General features: G+C 32.6%; 3 protein-coding genes across 3 annotated transcripts; 1 reads left to right on the forward strand and 2 right to left on the reverse strand.

Moving 5' to 3' along the window:
* Positions 1-228: 228 nt before the first annotated feature.
* Positions 229-6,041, forward strand: LOC114184401 (casein kinase 1-like protein 10). The gene is made up of 14 exons (XM_028071714.1): positions 229-931; positions 1,052-1,092; positions 1,698-1,767; positions 2,080-2,228; positions 2,314-2,409; positions 3,265-3,335; positions 3,499-3,560; positions 3,663-3,726; positions 3,857-3,941; positions 4,301-4,427; positions 4,533-4,606; positions 4,686-4,749; positions 4,886-5,019; positions 5,198-6,041. The coding sequence occupies exons 1-14, from the start codon at positions 856-858 to the stop codon at positions 5,471-5,473; spliced, it is 1,389 nt and encodes a 462-aa protein (XP_027927515.1). The 5' UTR covers positions 229-855; the 3' UTR covers positions 5,474-6,041.
* A 1,422-nt stretch (positions 6,042-7,463) lies between these two features.
* Positions 7,464-11,222, reverse strand: LOC114173427 (vacuolar protein sorting-associated protein 2 homolog 3). The gene is made up of 11 exons (XM_028057826.1): positions 11,025-11,222; positions 10,832-10,876; positions 10,660-10,694; positions 10,500-10,550; positions 10,283-10,387; positions 10,091-10,162; positions 8,927-8,998; positions 8,744-8,824; positions 8,148-8,183; positions 8,000-8,055; positions 7,464-7,873 (listed from the first exon to the last, which is right to left on the reverse strand). The coding sequence occupies exons 1-11, from the start codon at positions 11,056-11,058 to the stop codon at positions 7,822-7,824; spliced, it is 639 nt and encodes a 212-aa protein (XP_027913627.1). The 5' UTR covers positions 11,059-11,222; the 3' UTR covers positions 7,464-7,821.
* A 1,107-nt stretch (positions 11,223-12,329) lies between these two features.
* LOC114190829 (CRIB domain-containing protein RIC7-like) lies at positions 12,330-15,163 on the reverse strand. The gene is made up of 4 exons (XM_028079881.1): positions 15,100-15,163; positions 14,858-14,961; positions 14,293-14,392; positions 12,330-12,902 (listed from the first exon to the last, which is right to left on the reverse strand). Exons 1-4 carry the CDS (start codon positions 15,161-15,163, stop codon positions 12,436-12,438), a joined length of 735 nt encoding a protein of 244 aa, XP_027935682.1. The 3' UTR covers positions 12,330-12,435.
* Between the last annotated feature and the right edge of the window lie 935 nt (positions 15,164-16,098).

A 16,098-nucleotide genomic window follows, 5' to 3' on the forward strand; every position in this document is an offset into this window, starting at 1 on the left:
GTAATGAAAAAAAAGGAAAGAAAGAAAAGAAGGGAACGAGTTTGACTAGGAATGGGAGAGGAACATAGAAAGAAGAAATCGGTTAACCTCGTCTTGTCATAATCTACAAATTTTCTTTTGGAACACAGTTTCACTGAAAAACAATAAAAAAACGAAGATAAAAAAGGTAAAGAATTATTAAAATAAAATTTAATTTTAAATACAACCAAAACACACCAACGATTACTATAATCTTGCCAGCTTTTCCTTTTCTCATTCTCTCTCTGTCTCTGTCTCTCTTTCTCTCTCCAAAGTCCATACTTTTTTGATTTGTGGAATTACTCTAGTTCCTACCTGGTTCAGCACAGCCTCCACAATCTCCTCTTCTTGGTCTTTCTCTTTTTGTATTTTTACAATAAAAAGATTCAGTTTTGTGTGTTGTTACTGATACCCGTTAGCATTTTGTGTTCTGGGTCAATGCGGTCATGTTCTTTGCAAATTAGGGCTTCAATCAGTGGTCTGGGGTGATCGATTCTGGTTTATGTGTGGATAAGGAATGTAGTTGGAGAAGGTGGTGTGTATTCTGAATAATAAAGATTTCATCTTCATTGTTGGGGATGCTACAAATTTTGTAAATTTAGCACCTTTTTTTTATTTGCCCCTTATCCTGGATTTGTTCCTTATTCCCCTTTGACGGCTAATCGGACGACTAGATTAGGAAATCTCATTGGATTTGAGTGGATGCTCCAATAAAGGTTGGAATTTTGACCTGGTGGACCCCTGGGTGCACATAATTTGGTGGTGGAATTGGGAACAAATCTGAGCAGAAAAGGATCGCTGTAGTTACTGGTGAGGGTGTATTGAAGCTCTTTTAGGATGGATCATGTTATTGGTGGGAAATTTAAACTGGGAAGGAAAATTGGGAGTGGGTCTTTTGGGGAGCTTTATATTGGTATGTTCATGTTTTTGCCCTCTTTTTCTTTATTACAGTAATTATAATCTTCCTTTTGCAGCATTTTCATATATAATTATATGGTTTGTAACGTATTTTTGTTACTATTATCTTTGTCAGCTGTTAATATACAAACTGGAGAGGAGGTGGCTATCAAGCTGGTATGTTAGTTCTCTTCAAGATTGTAGCCCTCTTTTTGCGTCTGGATGTGGCAGAGTGATTATTAGTTAACCCTTATATGAACTTGTAGAGATCCATTTATGTGTTCCTGTTTCTGATTCCATTTGTCTAGTATGTGCATACATGAACTAGTCAGTAATTACCTTGATTTAATCTGTGGAACATGGCTTTTAGACAGTATAATTGTCTTCCACTCGTTGGAGTGCTTCAGAATTCTCCAAATTTGTTTTATCAATGTTCAGAGAGTTCTAATAAGGATACTTGACATTTGATTTGAGATTTAGTTTATTATTGTCGGATTAACTAACAGAGGAAGTAGCATCTCTCTCTTGCACTTCTACTGAGCAATACTTACGGTTTTGAAGAAATCGAAAAGATTACTTTGTGCATTTCAGTGGCATGTGAAATTCTACATTATCTTGCTAGGGGTGTAGTGCACACTTTGGTTCCCATTATTAGGCTGCAGTTTATCTTAAATTGCTCAACATATTCTTTCTTCTGTTGTGTTTCAATAATTTTTTTAAGTTTATTATATTTGTCTGCTAATTATATCTTAACCCACTTATCCTCTCTATAAAATTTCCAGGAACCTGTGAAGACCAAGCATCCCCAGCTTCACTATGAGTCAAAATTGTATATGCTTCTTCAAGGAGGAAGTAAGTCTGAATGTCTATATCTTCTCTCCTTTTTTTTTCTTCCATTTTTGGTACTAGTTGTGTTAGGCATTAACTCATGCTAAAGTTTCACAATAAAATTATTTCTCAATCGTTCTGTTGTGTGTATGAGTGTTGCTGTCTTCTTGAGTGTGGAGGGTATAGTTTAATAGATATCCTGAATCTTCTTTTATTTATGAATCCTAATCTTTGTGGAAGCTATTCCCTCAAAGTAATGTGAGACTGAAAGAGTTTCAGAAAAAAAAAAAAAAGAATTTTTCCTGTTGAGTAATGCAATTTGGTTCCTTCTTGAAGCGGGGATTCCTCATCTCAAGTGGTTTGGAGTAGAGGGAGATTACAATGCCATGGCAATCGATCTTCTTGGACCAAGTCTAGAAGATTTGTTCAATTATTGCAACCGGAAGTTAACATTGAAGACAGTGTTAATGCTTGCTGATCAATTAGTGAGTCCATATGTGCCATCATTTTCGAAGCAAAGTACATTACTTAGTGATACTGATGTTTGACTTGCTTAATACTGTTCTTCAGATTAACAGAGTTGAATATATGCATTCTAGAGGTTTCCTTCATCGCGACATTAAGCCAGACAATTTTTTGATGGGCCTTGGACGTAAAGCAAACCAGGTATATTATTTTGTTGACAGTGTCTTCTTTCTTCATCTTCTTCACCTTTTTATTTTGGAAGGTTTTGGTTGTTATTTCATCATTTTTCACACGAATGGAAGCTAAATAGCTCATTTAATTATTACTCAGACATGACGTCAAAGCACACTTTGGAGTTCAAATGTGCAAGACTTCTAACGTGTGTACCTATAAAAGAATTGGATTAATCTTTATAGTGCAAGAGAAGACATAAAATGGTGTTATGCTACTACGTATCAAAGGAGATAAATTTGATAAATTGAATTCTTCTTCACAGTTCAAGAGATGGCCTAAAATGTTGTTAAGCTACTAGTATCCAAGAAGATGAGTTTGATAAACTTGCTTCAGGAAGAAGAAGGAAAGGAGTAGAATGTTTGTCTTTGCTAGGATGAGGAAAGAACCCTAAAAAATACAACTCATGAAAAACTGCGTGTCTGGTGGTTATTCTATTTTGTCCTATTTTGTACCTAATTGTGCAGTAGTGATTAAGTTTAGGTATAGGAGTCGCTTTCTACAACAAAGCATGAGACAGTACCTCACATGTCATGGTGCTTCAGATGTTGGCTTGTCATGGCCTCTTCCTACACCTTGAAACTCACGAGGCATTCTTGCAAAGTGATTGAACATTGCTTTGAGACAACACGTTTTCCTCTGGCTCTTTTCTTGTCATTTCAATGAGTTACTTTCCTTTCTTTTTGCCTTCAATTCTATTCCAGTGTAATTCTTTGGTGCCACTAAAATAAATGATTGATATATTCTGAATGAAACATTCTATTTGTTCATCCAAATTCCAGTTCTTTTAACTATGTTCATCTCATGCTGGATATCTCATTTCAGGTTTACATCATCGACTATGGCCTTGCAAAGAAATATAGAGATCTTCAGACACATAGGCACATACCATACAGGTAAATTTTATCATCATTATTTGAGGATATTGAGGTGTAGTATGTAAAATGCAGCATTTATCTTTCACTTTATTTTTTCTTTTAGTAATATAGTTCTATTTCTTTGTTTTTTTTTGTAAAATTCACATTTCTTTTCTTATTAACTGTTGTTTTTCTTGTGCAGGGAAAACAAGAACCTCACTGGCACTGCTCGGTATGCAAGTGTTAACACTCATCTTGGAATCGGTGAGTTATATGTTGTGAATTTTTGGTGGTTCAATCTCTTCCTTTTTTTTTTTGTTGACAACCAATAATTATAACTCTTGCTTTATTTAATTTTGCTGGCAGAACAAAGCAGAAGGGATGATCTGGAATCTCTTGGTTATGTGCTCATGTATTTCTTAAGAGGAAGGTCAGACAATTGATAGAGACATCTACTTTACCCCCTACACTAGATTTGTAAATTTATTATGTTATTCTTAACATCGTTGATAAAAAAATGTTATTCTCACTATATCTTTCCATTGTACAATTTTTTTCAGTCTTCCCTGGCAGGGACTGAAGGCTGGCACCAAAAAACAAAAATATGATAAGATCAGTGAGAAGAAAATGTCGACTCCGATAGAGGTATAGTAATTAACTGGACTCAGTGCAGCTTTTGGATAAATTTGATAATCCCTCTGGATCTAGTGTTTTATGCAATGAATTTGGTCGGATGCTGTTGAATGGTGACTTCTAACGTGAACACTTATGAGCAAAATGAACTGCATGTTTCTCCTGTGCATTGAACTACATTTAGTTATCTATGAAATTAAATAATGATCCTGAGGTTAATTTTCACATTTTAAGTCTTAAAGTTGTATGTGCTTTGCATTCAACAATTGGCAAAACTTGCCTATTGTCTATTTTACCTTTCTTTCATCTCCTACTATAGCTTGCAATTTTGTTGGTCCTGTTTTATTGTTAATATTGTGCTTGTATGATAGGTGCTTTGCAAATCATATCCCTCAGAGTTTGTATCATATTTTCACTACTGCCGATCATTGCGGTTTGAGGACAAGCCTGATTATTCATATTTAAAGAGGCTTTTTCGAGATTTATTCATTCGAGAAGGTATGACAAACATGATATCGAACTTGCAGATTAGCATTCCATATATTCTGATGAAAAACTAGTATGTTAAATGAATGCAAATTGTTCTGGACATTTGTACTGCAGGCTATCAATTTGACTATGTTTTTGATTGGACTATATTGAAGTATCCGCAGATCGGTGGCAGCTCTAGAGGGCGGGTTAGTACTTTTATATCATGCTTGTTTGGAATTGTTCTTTCTACTTGAGGACACTCACTATAATTGTTTTTGACAACAGCATGAAAGTGGCAAGGCAGCTATGCATGCAGGACCATCTGCACAAAAGACAGAAAAGATATCAGGTGCAATCTCTTTCAGCCATTAAAAGCCATATCTAATCCTTTTCATTGTTCATGTCAATTGTGGTTGAACTACTGTACCTTTCTCAATTTTATTTTTGTATAGTCCATAGTCATTCAAATCACTTACTCATTTCAGTTGGGAAAGAGATTCGGGAAAAATTCTCTGGTGCTGTTGAAGCTTTCTCCCGAAGGAATCCAACAAGTTCTAGTCCTCGTGGTGATCACTCCAAACATAGGGGTTTTGAAGAAGGAGCAGCGCACAAAGACGTGGTAAGTTTTTTTTTTAACAATTAGATTCCACTATTGTTTACAGAGCATGAGAGCTTTGTGAGTGTGTTGCATCATTGCATGCAATTGTCATCAATTTTTATGTTTGATTTTATAGTTGTGGAGTACTTATGCCTAAAACCTATACATATTGACATGTTAAACTTGCTTGTCTTTGAAGTATCATGATCAAGAGAAGGGACGAAATTCATCTCGATACGGTAGCAGTTCAAGAAGAGCCATAATCTCATCATCAACCAGGCCGAGTTCCTCCGGCGATCATACCGACAGTCGTACTAGCCGGCTCACCTCGAGTTTGAGCCGTCCATCTACGACACACAGAAACATTCAACCTATGTACGAGTCCAAACAACCAACGTACACACGGTCTGGATCTACCAGAGGCAACCGTGATGACCCTCTCCGGAGTTTTGAACTCCTCTCTATCAGGAAGTAACAAGTATATTTAGTTTCATGTGTTGCAAAAGACATTTTCTAAATTCTAATGCACCTGTTTCTCCCAGAACTATTGATCTCAAGCTTTATGGAATCATGTTCACGTATATTATTGCATTGCCATGAGGCATGAGGCATGAGGTTATAAGCAACTTCATTTGCTGTTACCATTCTGTGTACCAAGGTGGACTATTTTCTACCCCCTCCTAGATAGTGCCTTCTGAAGAAGATTTTTCAGATGTTGTATCATGTTCCTAAAACATGCTTCTGAGAATTCAACCAGGGTCCTCTCTTGTTTACTACAAAAAACTTGTTTTCTTTTCTATAAAACAAAATAGATGAAAGTAGAGTTGTAGTTTATGATACATTTGTTGTCTTTTTGGCATTGAGACTCGACACTGCCTCTATCTATGTTTCCCTTGCTATGAGAGTGGAATTATTCATGTTAGAAATTGGTCTCAGCCATTTAGAGCTGTTTGAGATCTTTCATTCTCCATTTCTCCTGCAGTTGTATAAACTACGTGTAATGTTCGTGTTAGTTTTAAAATTTCTGGTGTTTGGTTAGTTGATATGATTTTCTCAAAAGATAAATTTATTTTCGTAACGGTTCTTAAATTTAATCATGGATGGTTAAGATTAAAGTATGCGAGTAATCATGTTGCATATTAAGCATTTGTTTTACTTCAATTTTGATTACCATAGTATTGTTGTATGATTTAAATTTATTCTTGTTTTTCTATATAAGTGACTCATTGGATACATTACGTTGAGTTGAAACTAGTTCATTAATTAAACATAGTATGTGTAGTGGTATTTCGTTAATTTTCGTTTTAAAGGTAAATAAGAATATTTATCAAATACAATTTATCCAACAGATTATTGAGGACGAGAATGATTTTCTCCCTGGACAAATATGGTATTTGAGAACAAACATGGACAAGTACAGTATTTCATTAATGGTTGTTATTTTCTTTACTGACTCTCTATTATATATATATATATATATATATATATATATATATATATATATATATATATATATGCATTCTTAATATTATGCAATATTAAATGTAAAATTCTTTCCGTACTAGTTTTTTTACTAACCTAAATTCCTCTTGTTTATGGGTTAAAATGTTAATTCTTGTTTTTTCTACCAAAAAAAACCCTTTTCCATGTAGATATATGATTGTTATTAAGTTGGACATTTCTAATTATATTTAGTTATTGAAAAATAAATGTATTAATTTTAAAATAAAGAGACGTATATAAAGTATTTGTTGAATAATTGTTTTACATTTGTCCTTTTAGGTGTTGACAATATCTGATTCATTTTTCTTCATTACTAAGAAATAAAATTGAAAAAAGGGCATCTATTAAATTGAATTCAACATCGAAATTGGTTCGAGAAAACTAAATTGAATTGTACCATGAGTAAATTGAATGAAATTGATCTACTTTACATTGGTTAACTACTTGAATATTTAAATTATTAGGATTTGATTCTAAAATGTATTTCTAACCCCGTAAGTTATAATTCAATTTAGTTTTAAGAATAATTCAATTTTTAAAAAGCAAACCATTCAAACAAAACAATCCAGTTTCTATTTTCCATTTTAAAGCATTGTTTTAATTCAATAGTCGACCACATGGACTATTCTTTGAAAGTTTGATACACATCAAACAACTTGAATTTTATATATATCAAAACGTCAGAAGTCAAACTTCAATCACTTTAATTAATTAAGTGATGCGAGTCACATGCTACTAGTATCAACCCAAATTGATATAAAATGAAGCATCTAATACACTTTACAAGAATTTTACAAAAATCTCGTATAACGAATAAAAGAAGTAGCAATAATTCAATTTAACCCATAAACACTTTTCAACCTAATTAGGCACTAGTTATTTCTTAACGTATAAAACATTGTCTATGACAGTAGGTCTAAACCATGACACTAGATAATGTTTGATTTTGACACAAATGGATATTTCACATTTTAGGTAATTTATTCACGGTAAATCTTTGGGAATCAAATCTTGATAATGCAAGGCCTACATAGATCAACGAATCTACACATGTTCAATCTAAAAGCTTTTTTCGGCCAGCCACAGCATTAATCAACATGGCAGTTTACATAAAAATAGCATCAAACTACAGACTATTATTCTTTATGTCCCCAACTAAAACTTCTACTGGTAAATTGTCATCTCAGCAATTTTGATATATCATCATTCCTACATGATAATATCAAAGATTGTATGTACACACTCAACTTGTGAAATCCCAGTAAAACATGATCCAGGAATGATTTTTTGTTTAAAACTATCAGAATCCCAGGCAAAAAATTAAGGGTTTTTAAGAGCTGCCAAACGCTTCTCAAGTTCGTCAATGCCCGAGCTGCAGGGGCATTAAATAAACTTTAATAAAAAAATAAAAAGACTAAATTTTTATTTATTCATGCAAAATAGACACAATGGTCCAAGTTAGATTCCTCAAAAAAATGAAAAGTTAGACAGAAGATACCTGCTAACATCTTCAGTATTCTTTGTTCTAATTCTCCCTTTGGGGGCTGCTGATAACTGCCAGAGTTCAAATATGAATCACATTAGCTCAAGCAAAAACATTATGACAGATGAAAGGAGTGCAAAGATTAAGAACAGCTTATTCCTACCTGTGAGGCAACATCCACACCAATTTCATCCAGCACCTGTAAAGAAAGAGTTTAAGAGAAATTGTCATCAATTTCTTTTCTGTAATTTGAAAAACAAATGTCATCCCCAAACAATAAGACGTTCACTGTCTGCCCTTAAACCTTGTAAACTATGCCACAAGAAAAATAGTTAAGAATTCTAGAAGTTGTTTCAGATCTTCTGAGAAGGAAACATGATAGTAAAAACACCATGCTCTTTCTCTTGAGAGACATTCACCAATTACTCCTTTACTCGTCTCAATGAGATTATGGAAGGACTAGCCAAATGGCATCAATTGATCAACCTAGTTCATTCCACCCAAAGGATAAATAAGGCTTGGTGATTTTTTTTATTGATTCTTGACTGCCCTGAGTGTTGTTGCTGTGGTTAGGACCTAAAATTGGACCAATGATTCTAGCACCCCCAACTAATCCTCAAGAATTGTAACCCAAGATACAATTGTTATTCCTCCCAGTAAACAACTTTATGTGAAATAAATGCCATGTCAAATATAACAGCAGTCTTAAATTATTTGAAAAAATAGTTTTTGAAGTTGCAATAGAAGATAATAGAGTACCTGATTTGTCAGCTCATCAGTTTCCTCTTCAGCTTCATCATTATCCAAGGCATCATCTATGGCATCTGACATCATTTCAGTCTGCTCATAAATTATATAGCATTAAAGTCCGTAAGTTGTTGAAACAAAACAATGATTCCTGTTTTTTCTAACTTCAAAAATTAGTAAACCAAAACATCTTACAGTCATATCCATCTGTGCTGATTGTTTCTGGAAGTCCTGTATAATTTTAGCCTGCTTAGCTGGCTCCATTTGCTGCATGAATCTTCTAATTTAGCACAGGGTAAAGATAATAAAATGGAAGTAGAGTTTAAAGACTTCGATTTCAATGTGTTTTCTTATTTTTTTTTTTTAGAGTAAGATAGAAGAAGTGCTGTTTCTAGACACAGCATTTTTCCTTTGAGTTTCTCCTCAATGCGGGATATATCCACATCATCCAATTTTATCTTCTAATTCTCATTCCCTTCCCTCATGTGTGCATGTGATAGGAGGGGAGAAGGAGGGCATTAATATTTTTGCAATAATTTAGCAAAAGAATAATGTCATGTCCTTGACTATTGTGTGTAATAAAATCTAACAAACCCCTCAGTAAACCATAAATATGAATAAATTTTATGCACCAAACCCTAAAATTTTTACAAACTTGCAGATGGATCCATGAATAAACATCAAAATACATTCACGTTCACATATCTGTATTTTTGAAGTATATAAGCCTTAAAAATTCTAGTGCAGCCAAACATAAGTCATAGAAGTACTGATTGTAGGCAACTACTCATCACTTTTACTTAGTAATATTGAAGAAGTATGCCATTAATGTGGATTTGCAAAATAGCAACTCTATATTAAGTTTCATGAATTTTTCTACATATCCTGCATGTATCATATCCTATAGAAGTAGTTGTATTGCATCACTACATTGGATCCATATAGTCTTCAATACACATGTAACATCTAAACTGATATTAGACTGATATTACTCTCACTCACGCTCCATTCACAATAAAGAGAACCCACACCACTCTCACGTAACTGCAAGATCACTCTAGTAATACTCACAACTTCAAAGGAAGATTATAGAGGTTTTACACCAAACTAGAAAACTCTCATTGCCCTTTAAAAGCATATACAAGGCCTATTAATAATTCTGATTCAATCAAAACCAGAATTAACTCAACAACAGAATTACTGAATTCTGTTTTACAGGTAGTTATTATAACAACTATTACAACACATCATATAAATGGTTTATAGATAAACCTAATCAAATGTAGCTCTCATGGCCTAGAAACACATATACTATATACGGAAAAGGTACATATTTAAGTATAAGACTGAATGTGCAACCTTATTGATAGCTGCCATTGCCTTTGTAGCGCCTTTCATGCCAGCCGCAACAGAAGAATGTGCATGCATCGCCTGCATCAAATTACAAACACAGCAAATACAGGGCAAATAAATCATGTACCTATTCAATTTTCAAACACAAGTAGCAAAAGAAGACAAATAAACGCATTAAAAAAAACAAAGGCCCCATACCTGCGTGTGAGTTGCTATGCCTCTCATCTGAGCTCTACTACCTTGAAGATTGGCAATTTGTTGCCTAAGCCTGACCAACTGGCGTGCTAGAGTTTTAGTAGCTGCCTGAAAACAAAACACTCATGTTTAAACTCTGAACAAGTGATCAATGTCTGCAAACAAACGCAAAAAAAATAAAAAAAGAACTCCAACTATGAGCATGAAATGCAGAGGACACCTCATTGCCTGTCTTAGCAGTTCTCTTTATCTCAGCAAGAAGCTTCTTTTCCTGATAACACAAACACATAGTTCATATTATATAAATACAACACTAAAGTTGAGGTTCCAAAACAAGGATAATCACATTAACAAGTTAAGTAACTATAAATATGACATACTTCCGATTGTAGTGCTCCAATTTCTTTCTCCACACCTGAAATAAGAAAACATATTATTATCACAGAAGTAGAAATCTCACACCTCGAACTTATTCTGACAAAAAAAATGATCATAACAAAGGTAAATTGATCGATGAAAGGGTTTATGAGGTTGACTAAAACATCACATCACCTCTAGTGGCGTTCGCCATTTCTCGTTTACTCTCACGAAGGGCCTCTGCAGGAAATAGAAACAAGGGCTTTTAACCAAACCAAAACGTGAAAACTAATCGGCAACGAAAGCATCCCAAACATGACGCTAAATTAACTATGATTAGCCGAGAGAGAAAGCGATAATTTGACAGAACAAGAAAAAGAAGAAGAACCTTTGGCAGTGGGTTTCTTGGAGAAGATGTTCATGGCGATCGGTCACCGTGGAAGGGAATTAGGAAGAGACACGCACAGCACAACGATGGTAGTGGATAGAAGAAAGATCCTCGTAATTTGTTAATCCTAATTTTCATGTTTTTTAATATATATACTTTCTGTTTGTTTGTTATTTTTTCCTCTTGCACTTACTCATCGATTTCACATTTTTAAGATTTTAGTTATAGAAACCGCGTAGGTCTTGGTCCACCATTTTAAATATAAAAATTTAAAACAAATGATAATATTTATTTCCCTTTCCAAAATAAATTTGACATTTAATTTTGCACACAATTTAGTTAAGGGTTCACGCCAAGTGATTAATTCACCAATTATTTGTTTGTTCTATGGAAGACATTTCTACCATATAATCAATTATGAATTTTACTTTAAATCTAGTTTGGTTGATTAGTTTGAATTATTATAAACTTCATCACATATATTCAATTCTTATTAAAAAAAGAGGAGGAAGAAGAGGTAGTTAGAGCAAATATAGGTAAAATTAGAAATGATTTGGTAGATAGAGATAACAAGGAAGAGAGATAAACAAGAAAGAAATTATTTTATGGGCATCTTGATTTATTATGCGTTGTTTCCTTGTTTATATTTCTCATCTCTCAAGAAAGCAAAAGAAAGCAAATGCAACTAAAATAATTTGTTGAATTGACATGGAATGGAGAATAAAGAAATGTCTATAATGTCACAAAAAATAAAATAAAGAAAATGATAAATGATTTCAAAAAAACTATATTCTATCGTTTCAATCATATTTCTTTCATGTCAAACATTTACAAAATTTATAATATTTCTCATTCAATTTATGTATTTCTGTTTTTTATTTTTATCCATTTATTTCTTTCCTGAAAAGGCACGTGTTCAAATAATAACATATTTGAATTAGCATTTTCATACTAAACTTTAAAATAAAGAACTTCTTTTGTATGTTTATCTTAAAAAAAACATTTTTTTTTAGTTTTTGTGTTGGTAGAAAAAGATGAACCTATATATTTTTTGTTTTTCTCTCTTCAATTGGCACAATTCCACAACTTGAAAGGATTGAGATTCCCATCAGCTAATGTTTTAAGAACAACTGAAAAAAGAAGCTACCACAAAAATGTTTGGAAAAGAAAACAAATACTAATAATTAAGTACATTAATTTCATATAAATTGGTTGTATCTGTACATAAAAAAACCATCAATAACTGAGATAAACAGGTCACCACTCAAAGCAGTGTTATAAAAAGATACAATTTTAGAGTTTGGAGAGAGTTCTAAATTCAACCCTTAACTACCCGATAAGCAACCTAGTATAGAAACAAAACTCTCTAATTTAGGTTGGAAAAAATTTGATTGACACTAGGTGTGAAATATCATTGTTCAGTTAGGATACTTTTGGTCGTATCTTCTTTAGACTTTGTCTCAACTTCGTGTCCATCTTCTTCTAAACACTCATGTTTGCTAGCTAATTTGGAGGTACGTCTACCATGGCCTTCGGATCTTGATCTTGCTTTGGCAGAGGCACCACCAACAGTGGAACCATCTTTTGTCATCCTGGGACGTGACTTTTTAGGCGCCAAATCAGTGTCTTCTTGTTGGTGGGAATTATCACCCGTCTGCATCTCGTGCTCGGTGTCTTTCGATGCTTGACATGAATCATTTGGTTGTTGCGATGGTTTTGATGTCTTTTTTGTACGCCTTGGTCTGTCGAATTTTTCCTTTGCATGAGACTCTCTTACATTCCCAACCGTTGAATTTGAATGTTTACATTTTCCCGACTCCAACGACTGCCTCTCATCACACCGACCTTTCACAGATCTTGAACTTCTTTCCATCGAATCTGCAAAACAAAACTCTTCACCTATTATAACACATGCAATTCCGAAAAACAAGCATTTTATGAATCGACGTCCATGAAAAGAATCATAGTTATTTTTCTTTTTCGTTTGTGCATGTTATTGTTGTAAGTTCCACATCAACCAAACACCAAAGATAAGGTCAATTTAGAATATATAAATGAGTATAAATATCATATTTTAAGTCAATTTTATAAGATTGAGTTAGGTTTAAAGTTCACTTCTTAATATAATATTAAAGTCTATTATAGTGAAATTTGATGTTTGTTGGATTTATTATTTTACCTGTTATCCTATTGTTATCGGACAATCCATTAATGTCTAGTCTTACGTTCGAAATGTGTACATATATATATATATATATATATATATATATATATATATATATATATATATATATATATATATATATATATATATATATATATATATATATATATATATATATATATATATATATCGATGTGTTAGAAGACTTATGAGGGTGTGTTAGAAGTCCCGTGCAAACCTTACCTTACAGGTCAGTTTTATAAAGTTGAATTAGGCTTAAAGTTCACTTCTTAACTGATAAGTGTTTTGCTATCACGAGTTCAATTCCTGGTGAACAATTGTTAAGTTGCGGGTTATTGTCCCGTGGCGGTCACAATCAAATCATGACACTTGGGCTACACTTTTAAATAAAAAGAGTTGCGTCCTGACTATTAGCTATAACTTTTGATCTAGTGGTAAGCGCTTGATCCTAACCATTCGTTTATATTCAATAATTTCACCTAGAGCTGTCAAAATGGGTTGGAACTCGCGAGCCAACTCGGCTCACCACGGGTTCAGGCCGGGTTGGGTTGAAATCTTTTTACAAATTTTAATACGGGTTGATTTTTGACCCGGCTCATTTAGAACCCGATTCATCCGGGTTGAACCCGTGGTGAGCCGGGTTGGTGATAAAAGGGTCACACAAGTGTTTTTATTTTTTTTATTAAGTTGGGTTTTATATTTGGGTCATGTTAAGTTGTTTTTTTATCCAACACATAAATAATTTGTATTTTTTTATTTTGTTTTGTATTTGAATTGTATTAAAGTTTATTTAGATTTTAATTAGAATTACAATTTAGTTTTGATTAAAAAAAATAAAAAAAATAATTTTTTTTAATTAAGTGAACCCGTGAGCCAACCCGTTTAACCCGCCAACCCGTGGTAGGCCGGGCTGGGTTCAAATTTTTTTTGCTCGCTAAAGTGAGCCGGGTTGGGTTGACTCATTAAATCATCAACCCATGGTGGATTAAGCCGGATCGGATCAGATTATCCGTTTTGACAGCTCTAATTTCACCTAAACAAAACAACAAAACATATAAACATCATACTATATATATTACGTACCTTCAGAGGACCTTTGGATTGAACTATTGGATTCTTTGCTATGCATCTCTCCTTTACTACTGTGAGATGAATTCCCTGGGACAGATTTAAACTCGTTCATCTGAAACAAGTGAAGTAATGCTCCAATGGCTTCTTAAATGATGTAACATTTACAAACATTATTAATTAATATTTCCGGTTTGATGACCATTATTATAAGAGAAATTAAGAATGCACACATGTATTTATAACATTAAGTTTATGCATTGTAATATTTTCTCTCTATCTCTCTCAAGACAAGGTTAACAAAACCACTTTTACAATATTTGGTTCATACAAAGAGTAATTAAGTAATTAAATATGTTAATGTTCATTAAAAGTTAATTTATTGGATTATAACTCTTATTTTTTGACTCACATTCTTTATTTTTTAATGTGATTTAATATAGACCATTAATTCTTTTAAAGAAAAAAATAGTGATATATTAATTAATAATTCTAACTAAATTATGTCAAATAAAGAATAAGAGTAAAATATGAAAATTATAGGATTATTTTCGTTTTTTTAGGAAAAATAGAGAATTACCCAGGAGGGGTTATTGTCAGAGGGGCCTTGACCATCCCATCCAATATGTGCTAGATGCTTTACATCTGTGGGATGACCAATCTGAATGTCTGCATCTTTCTCATCTGCAAAGACCACATTAATTCATGTTTCTTCAACTTTTATTATATTTGAAAATGGAAATGGATAAAATAATTAACATGTTAAAAGTAATTTGAAATCAACTACAGTGAGGGAAAGAAAGAGCAATGTCATGCACGTACCGAACATCTGAGAAATGAATCTTAGACCTTTGAGGAGACCCTTCACCTTGTTGTTGTTGGACATGTTGAACAAATCTTATTATGCCTTCAATTTTCTTCAAACGAGTAATACGAATTCAGCTTTACTTAGACTTCACAAAAGCCTGGTTTGAATACTCTTCAGAACCTGAAAACATGGTGTAGTGATTTTAATGACATTTTGCAGAAAAGGAAGAGTTGTTTCAAAAAGTTGTGGCAGGTGTGACAACAAATGTGTAATTGGAAGAGTCTATTAAGAGTAAAAGGATGAATGCAGAAAATGGATTCTGTTTATAAGCACGCCCATTTTTACTTTGGTGAATTCATTGGCGATAGTTTATTGTTTGTTTTCCCTTTATTCAAAACCAGAAGCTGATCGAAATTTCCGGCGTGACAATATTTGGAAGGAATTGTTGTTTTCAATTTATCATATTTTTAGTTTGAGTCAGATGATTTTAACTATATCAATGTACTAATTTAAATTGATTTAAACTTACCATTACTTAAAATTTACTAATTTATTGTATGTCAGTTAAAATGACAAAAAACTAAATAACAAATCTTTTTGGAAGAAAAATAAGTATTGTGATGATAAATTGACAATAAGTAACTCATTTTTTAATTATTGAATAGAAAAAATATATAATCTATAATTATATACGAAAAGATATCTTTTTTTCTGTCCACATTTTATTTTTCTAATTTTATCCTAAATTATTATTTTAAAAATTAATTATTTTATTAATAATATATCTTTAACTGTTATTTTAAACATTTTTTATGTCTTTAAACTTATTTTCAAAAATCTTTTTGTATATATATTTTATTTTTTTAATTTTATATTTAACAATATTTTAAAAATTAATAATATATTTTTTATTAATCTTAATACAATTTTTTATAAAAATTAAAAAATATAATCACAAAAATACGATTGTATGTGTTTTCGCTACTACTAAATATAAAAAGAACAAAATCAAA

Source organism: Vigna unguiculata, chromosome 1 (genome assembly GCF_004118075.2).
Source record: "Vigna unguiculata cultivar IT97K-499-35 chromosome 1, ASM411807v1, whole genome shotgun sequence".
In the NCBI taxonomy this organism is placed as follows: Eukaryota; Viridiplantae; Streptophyta; class Magnoliopsida; order Fabales; family Fabaceae; genus Vigna; species Vigna unguiculata.

Bases quoted from the DNA above. Each gene is read 5' to 3' on its own strand.
- LOC114184401 (XM_028071714.1), top strand. From the start codon at position 856: ATGGATCATGTTATTGGTGGGAAATTTAAACTGGGAAGGAAAATTGGG. The intron at 2,410-3,264 runs GTATATTATTTT...ATCTCATTTCAG, and splicing joins TTGGACGTAAAGCAAACCAG to GTTTACATCATCGACTATGG. The intron at 5,020-5,197 runs GTAAGTTTTTTT...TTGTCTTTGAAG, and splicing joins GAGCAGCGCACAAAGACGTG to TATCATGATCAAGAGAAGGG.
- LOC114173427 (XM_028057826.1), bottom strand. From the start codon at position 11,058: ATGAACATCTTCTCCAAGAAACCCACTGCCAAAG. The intron at 10,877-11,024 runs GTTCTTCTTCTT...TATTTCCTGCAG, and splicing joins CAAGAAACCCACTGCCAAAG to AGGCCCTTCGTGAGAGTAAA. The intron at 10,163-10,282 runs GTATGGGGCCTT...AATTTGATGCAG, and splicing joins GCATAGCAACTCACACGCAG to GCGATGCATGCACATTCTTC.
- LOC114190829 (XM_028079881.1), bottom strand. From the start codon at position 15,163: ATGTCCAACAACAACAAGGTGAAGGGTCTCCTCAAAGGTCTAAGATTC. The intron at 14,962-15,099 runs GTACGTGCATGA...TGGTCTTTGCAG, and splicing joins ATTCATTTCTCAGATGTTCG to ATGAGAAAGATGCAGACATT. The intron at 12,903-14,292 runs GTACGTAATATA...TTTGTTTTGCAG, and splicing joins AATCCAAAGGTCCTCTGAAG to ATTCGATGGAAAGAAGTTCA.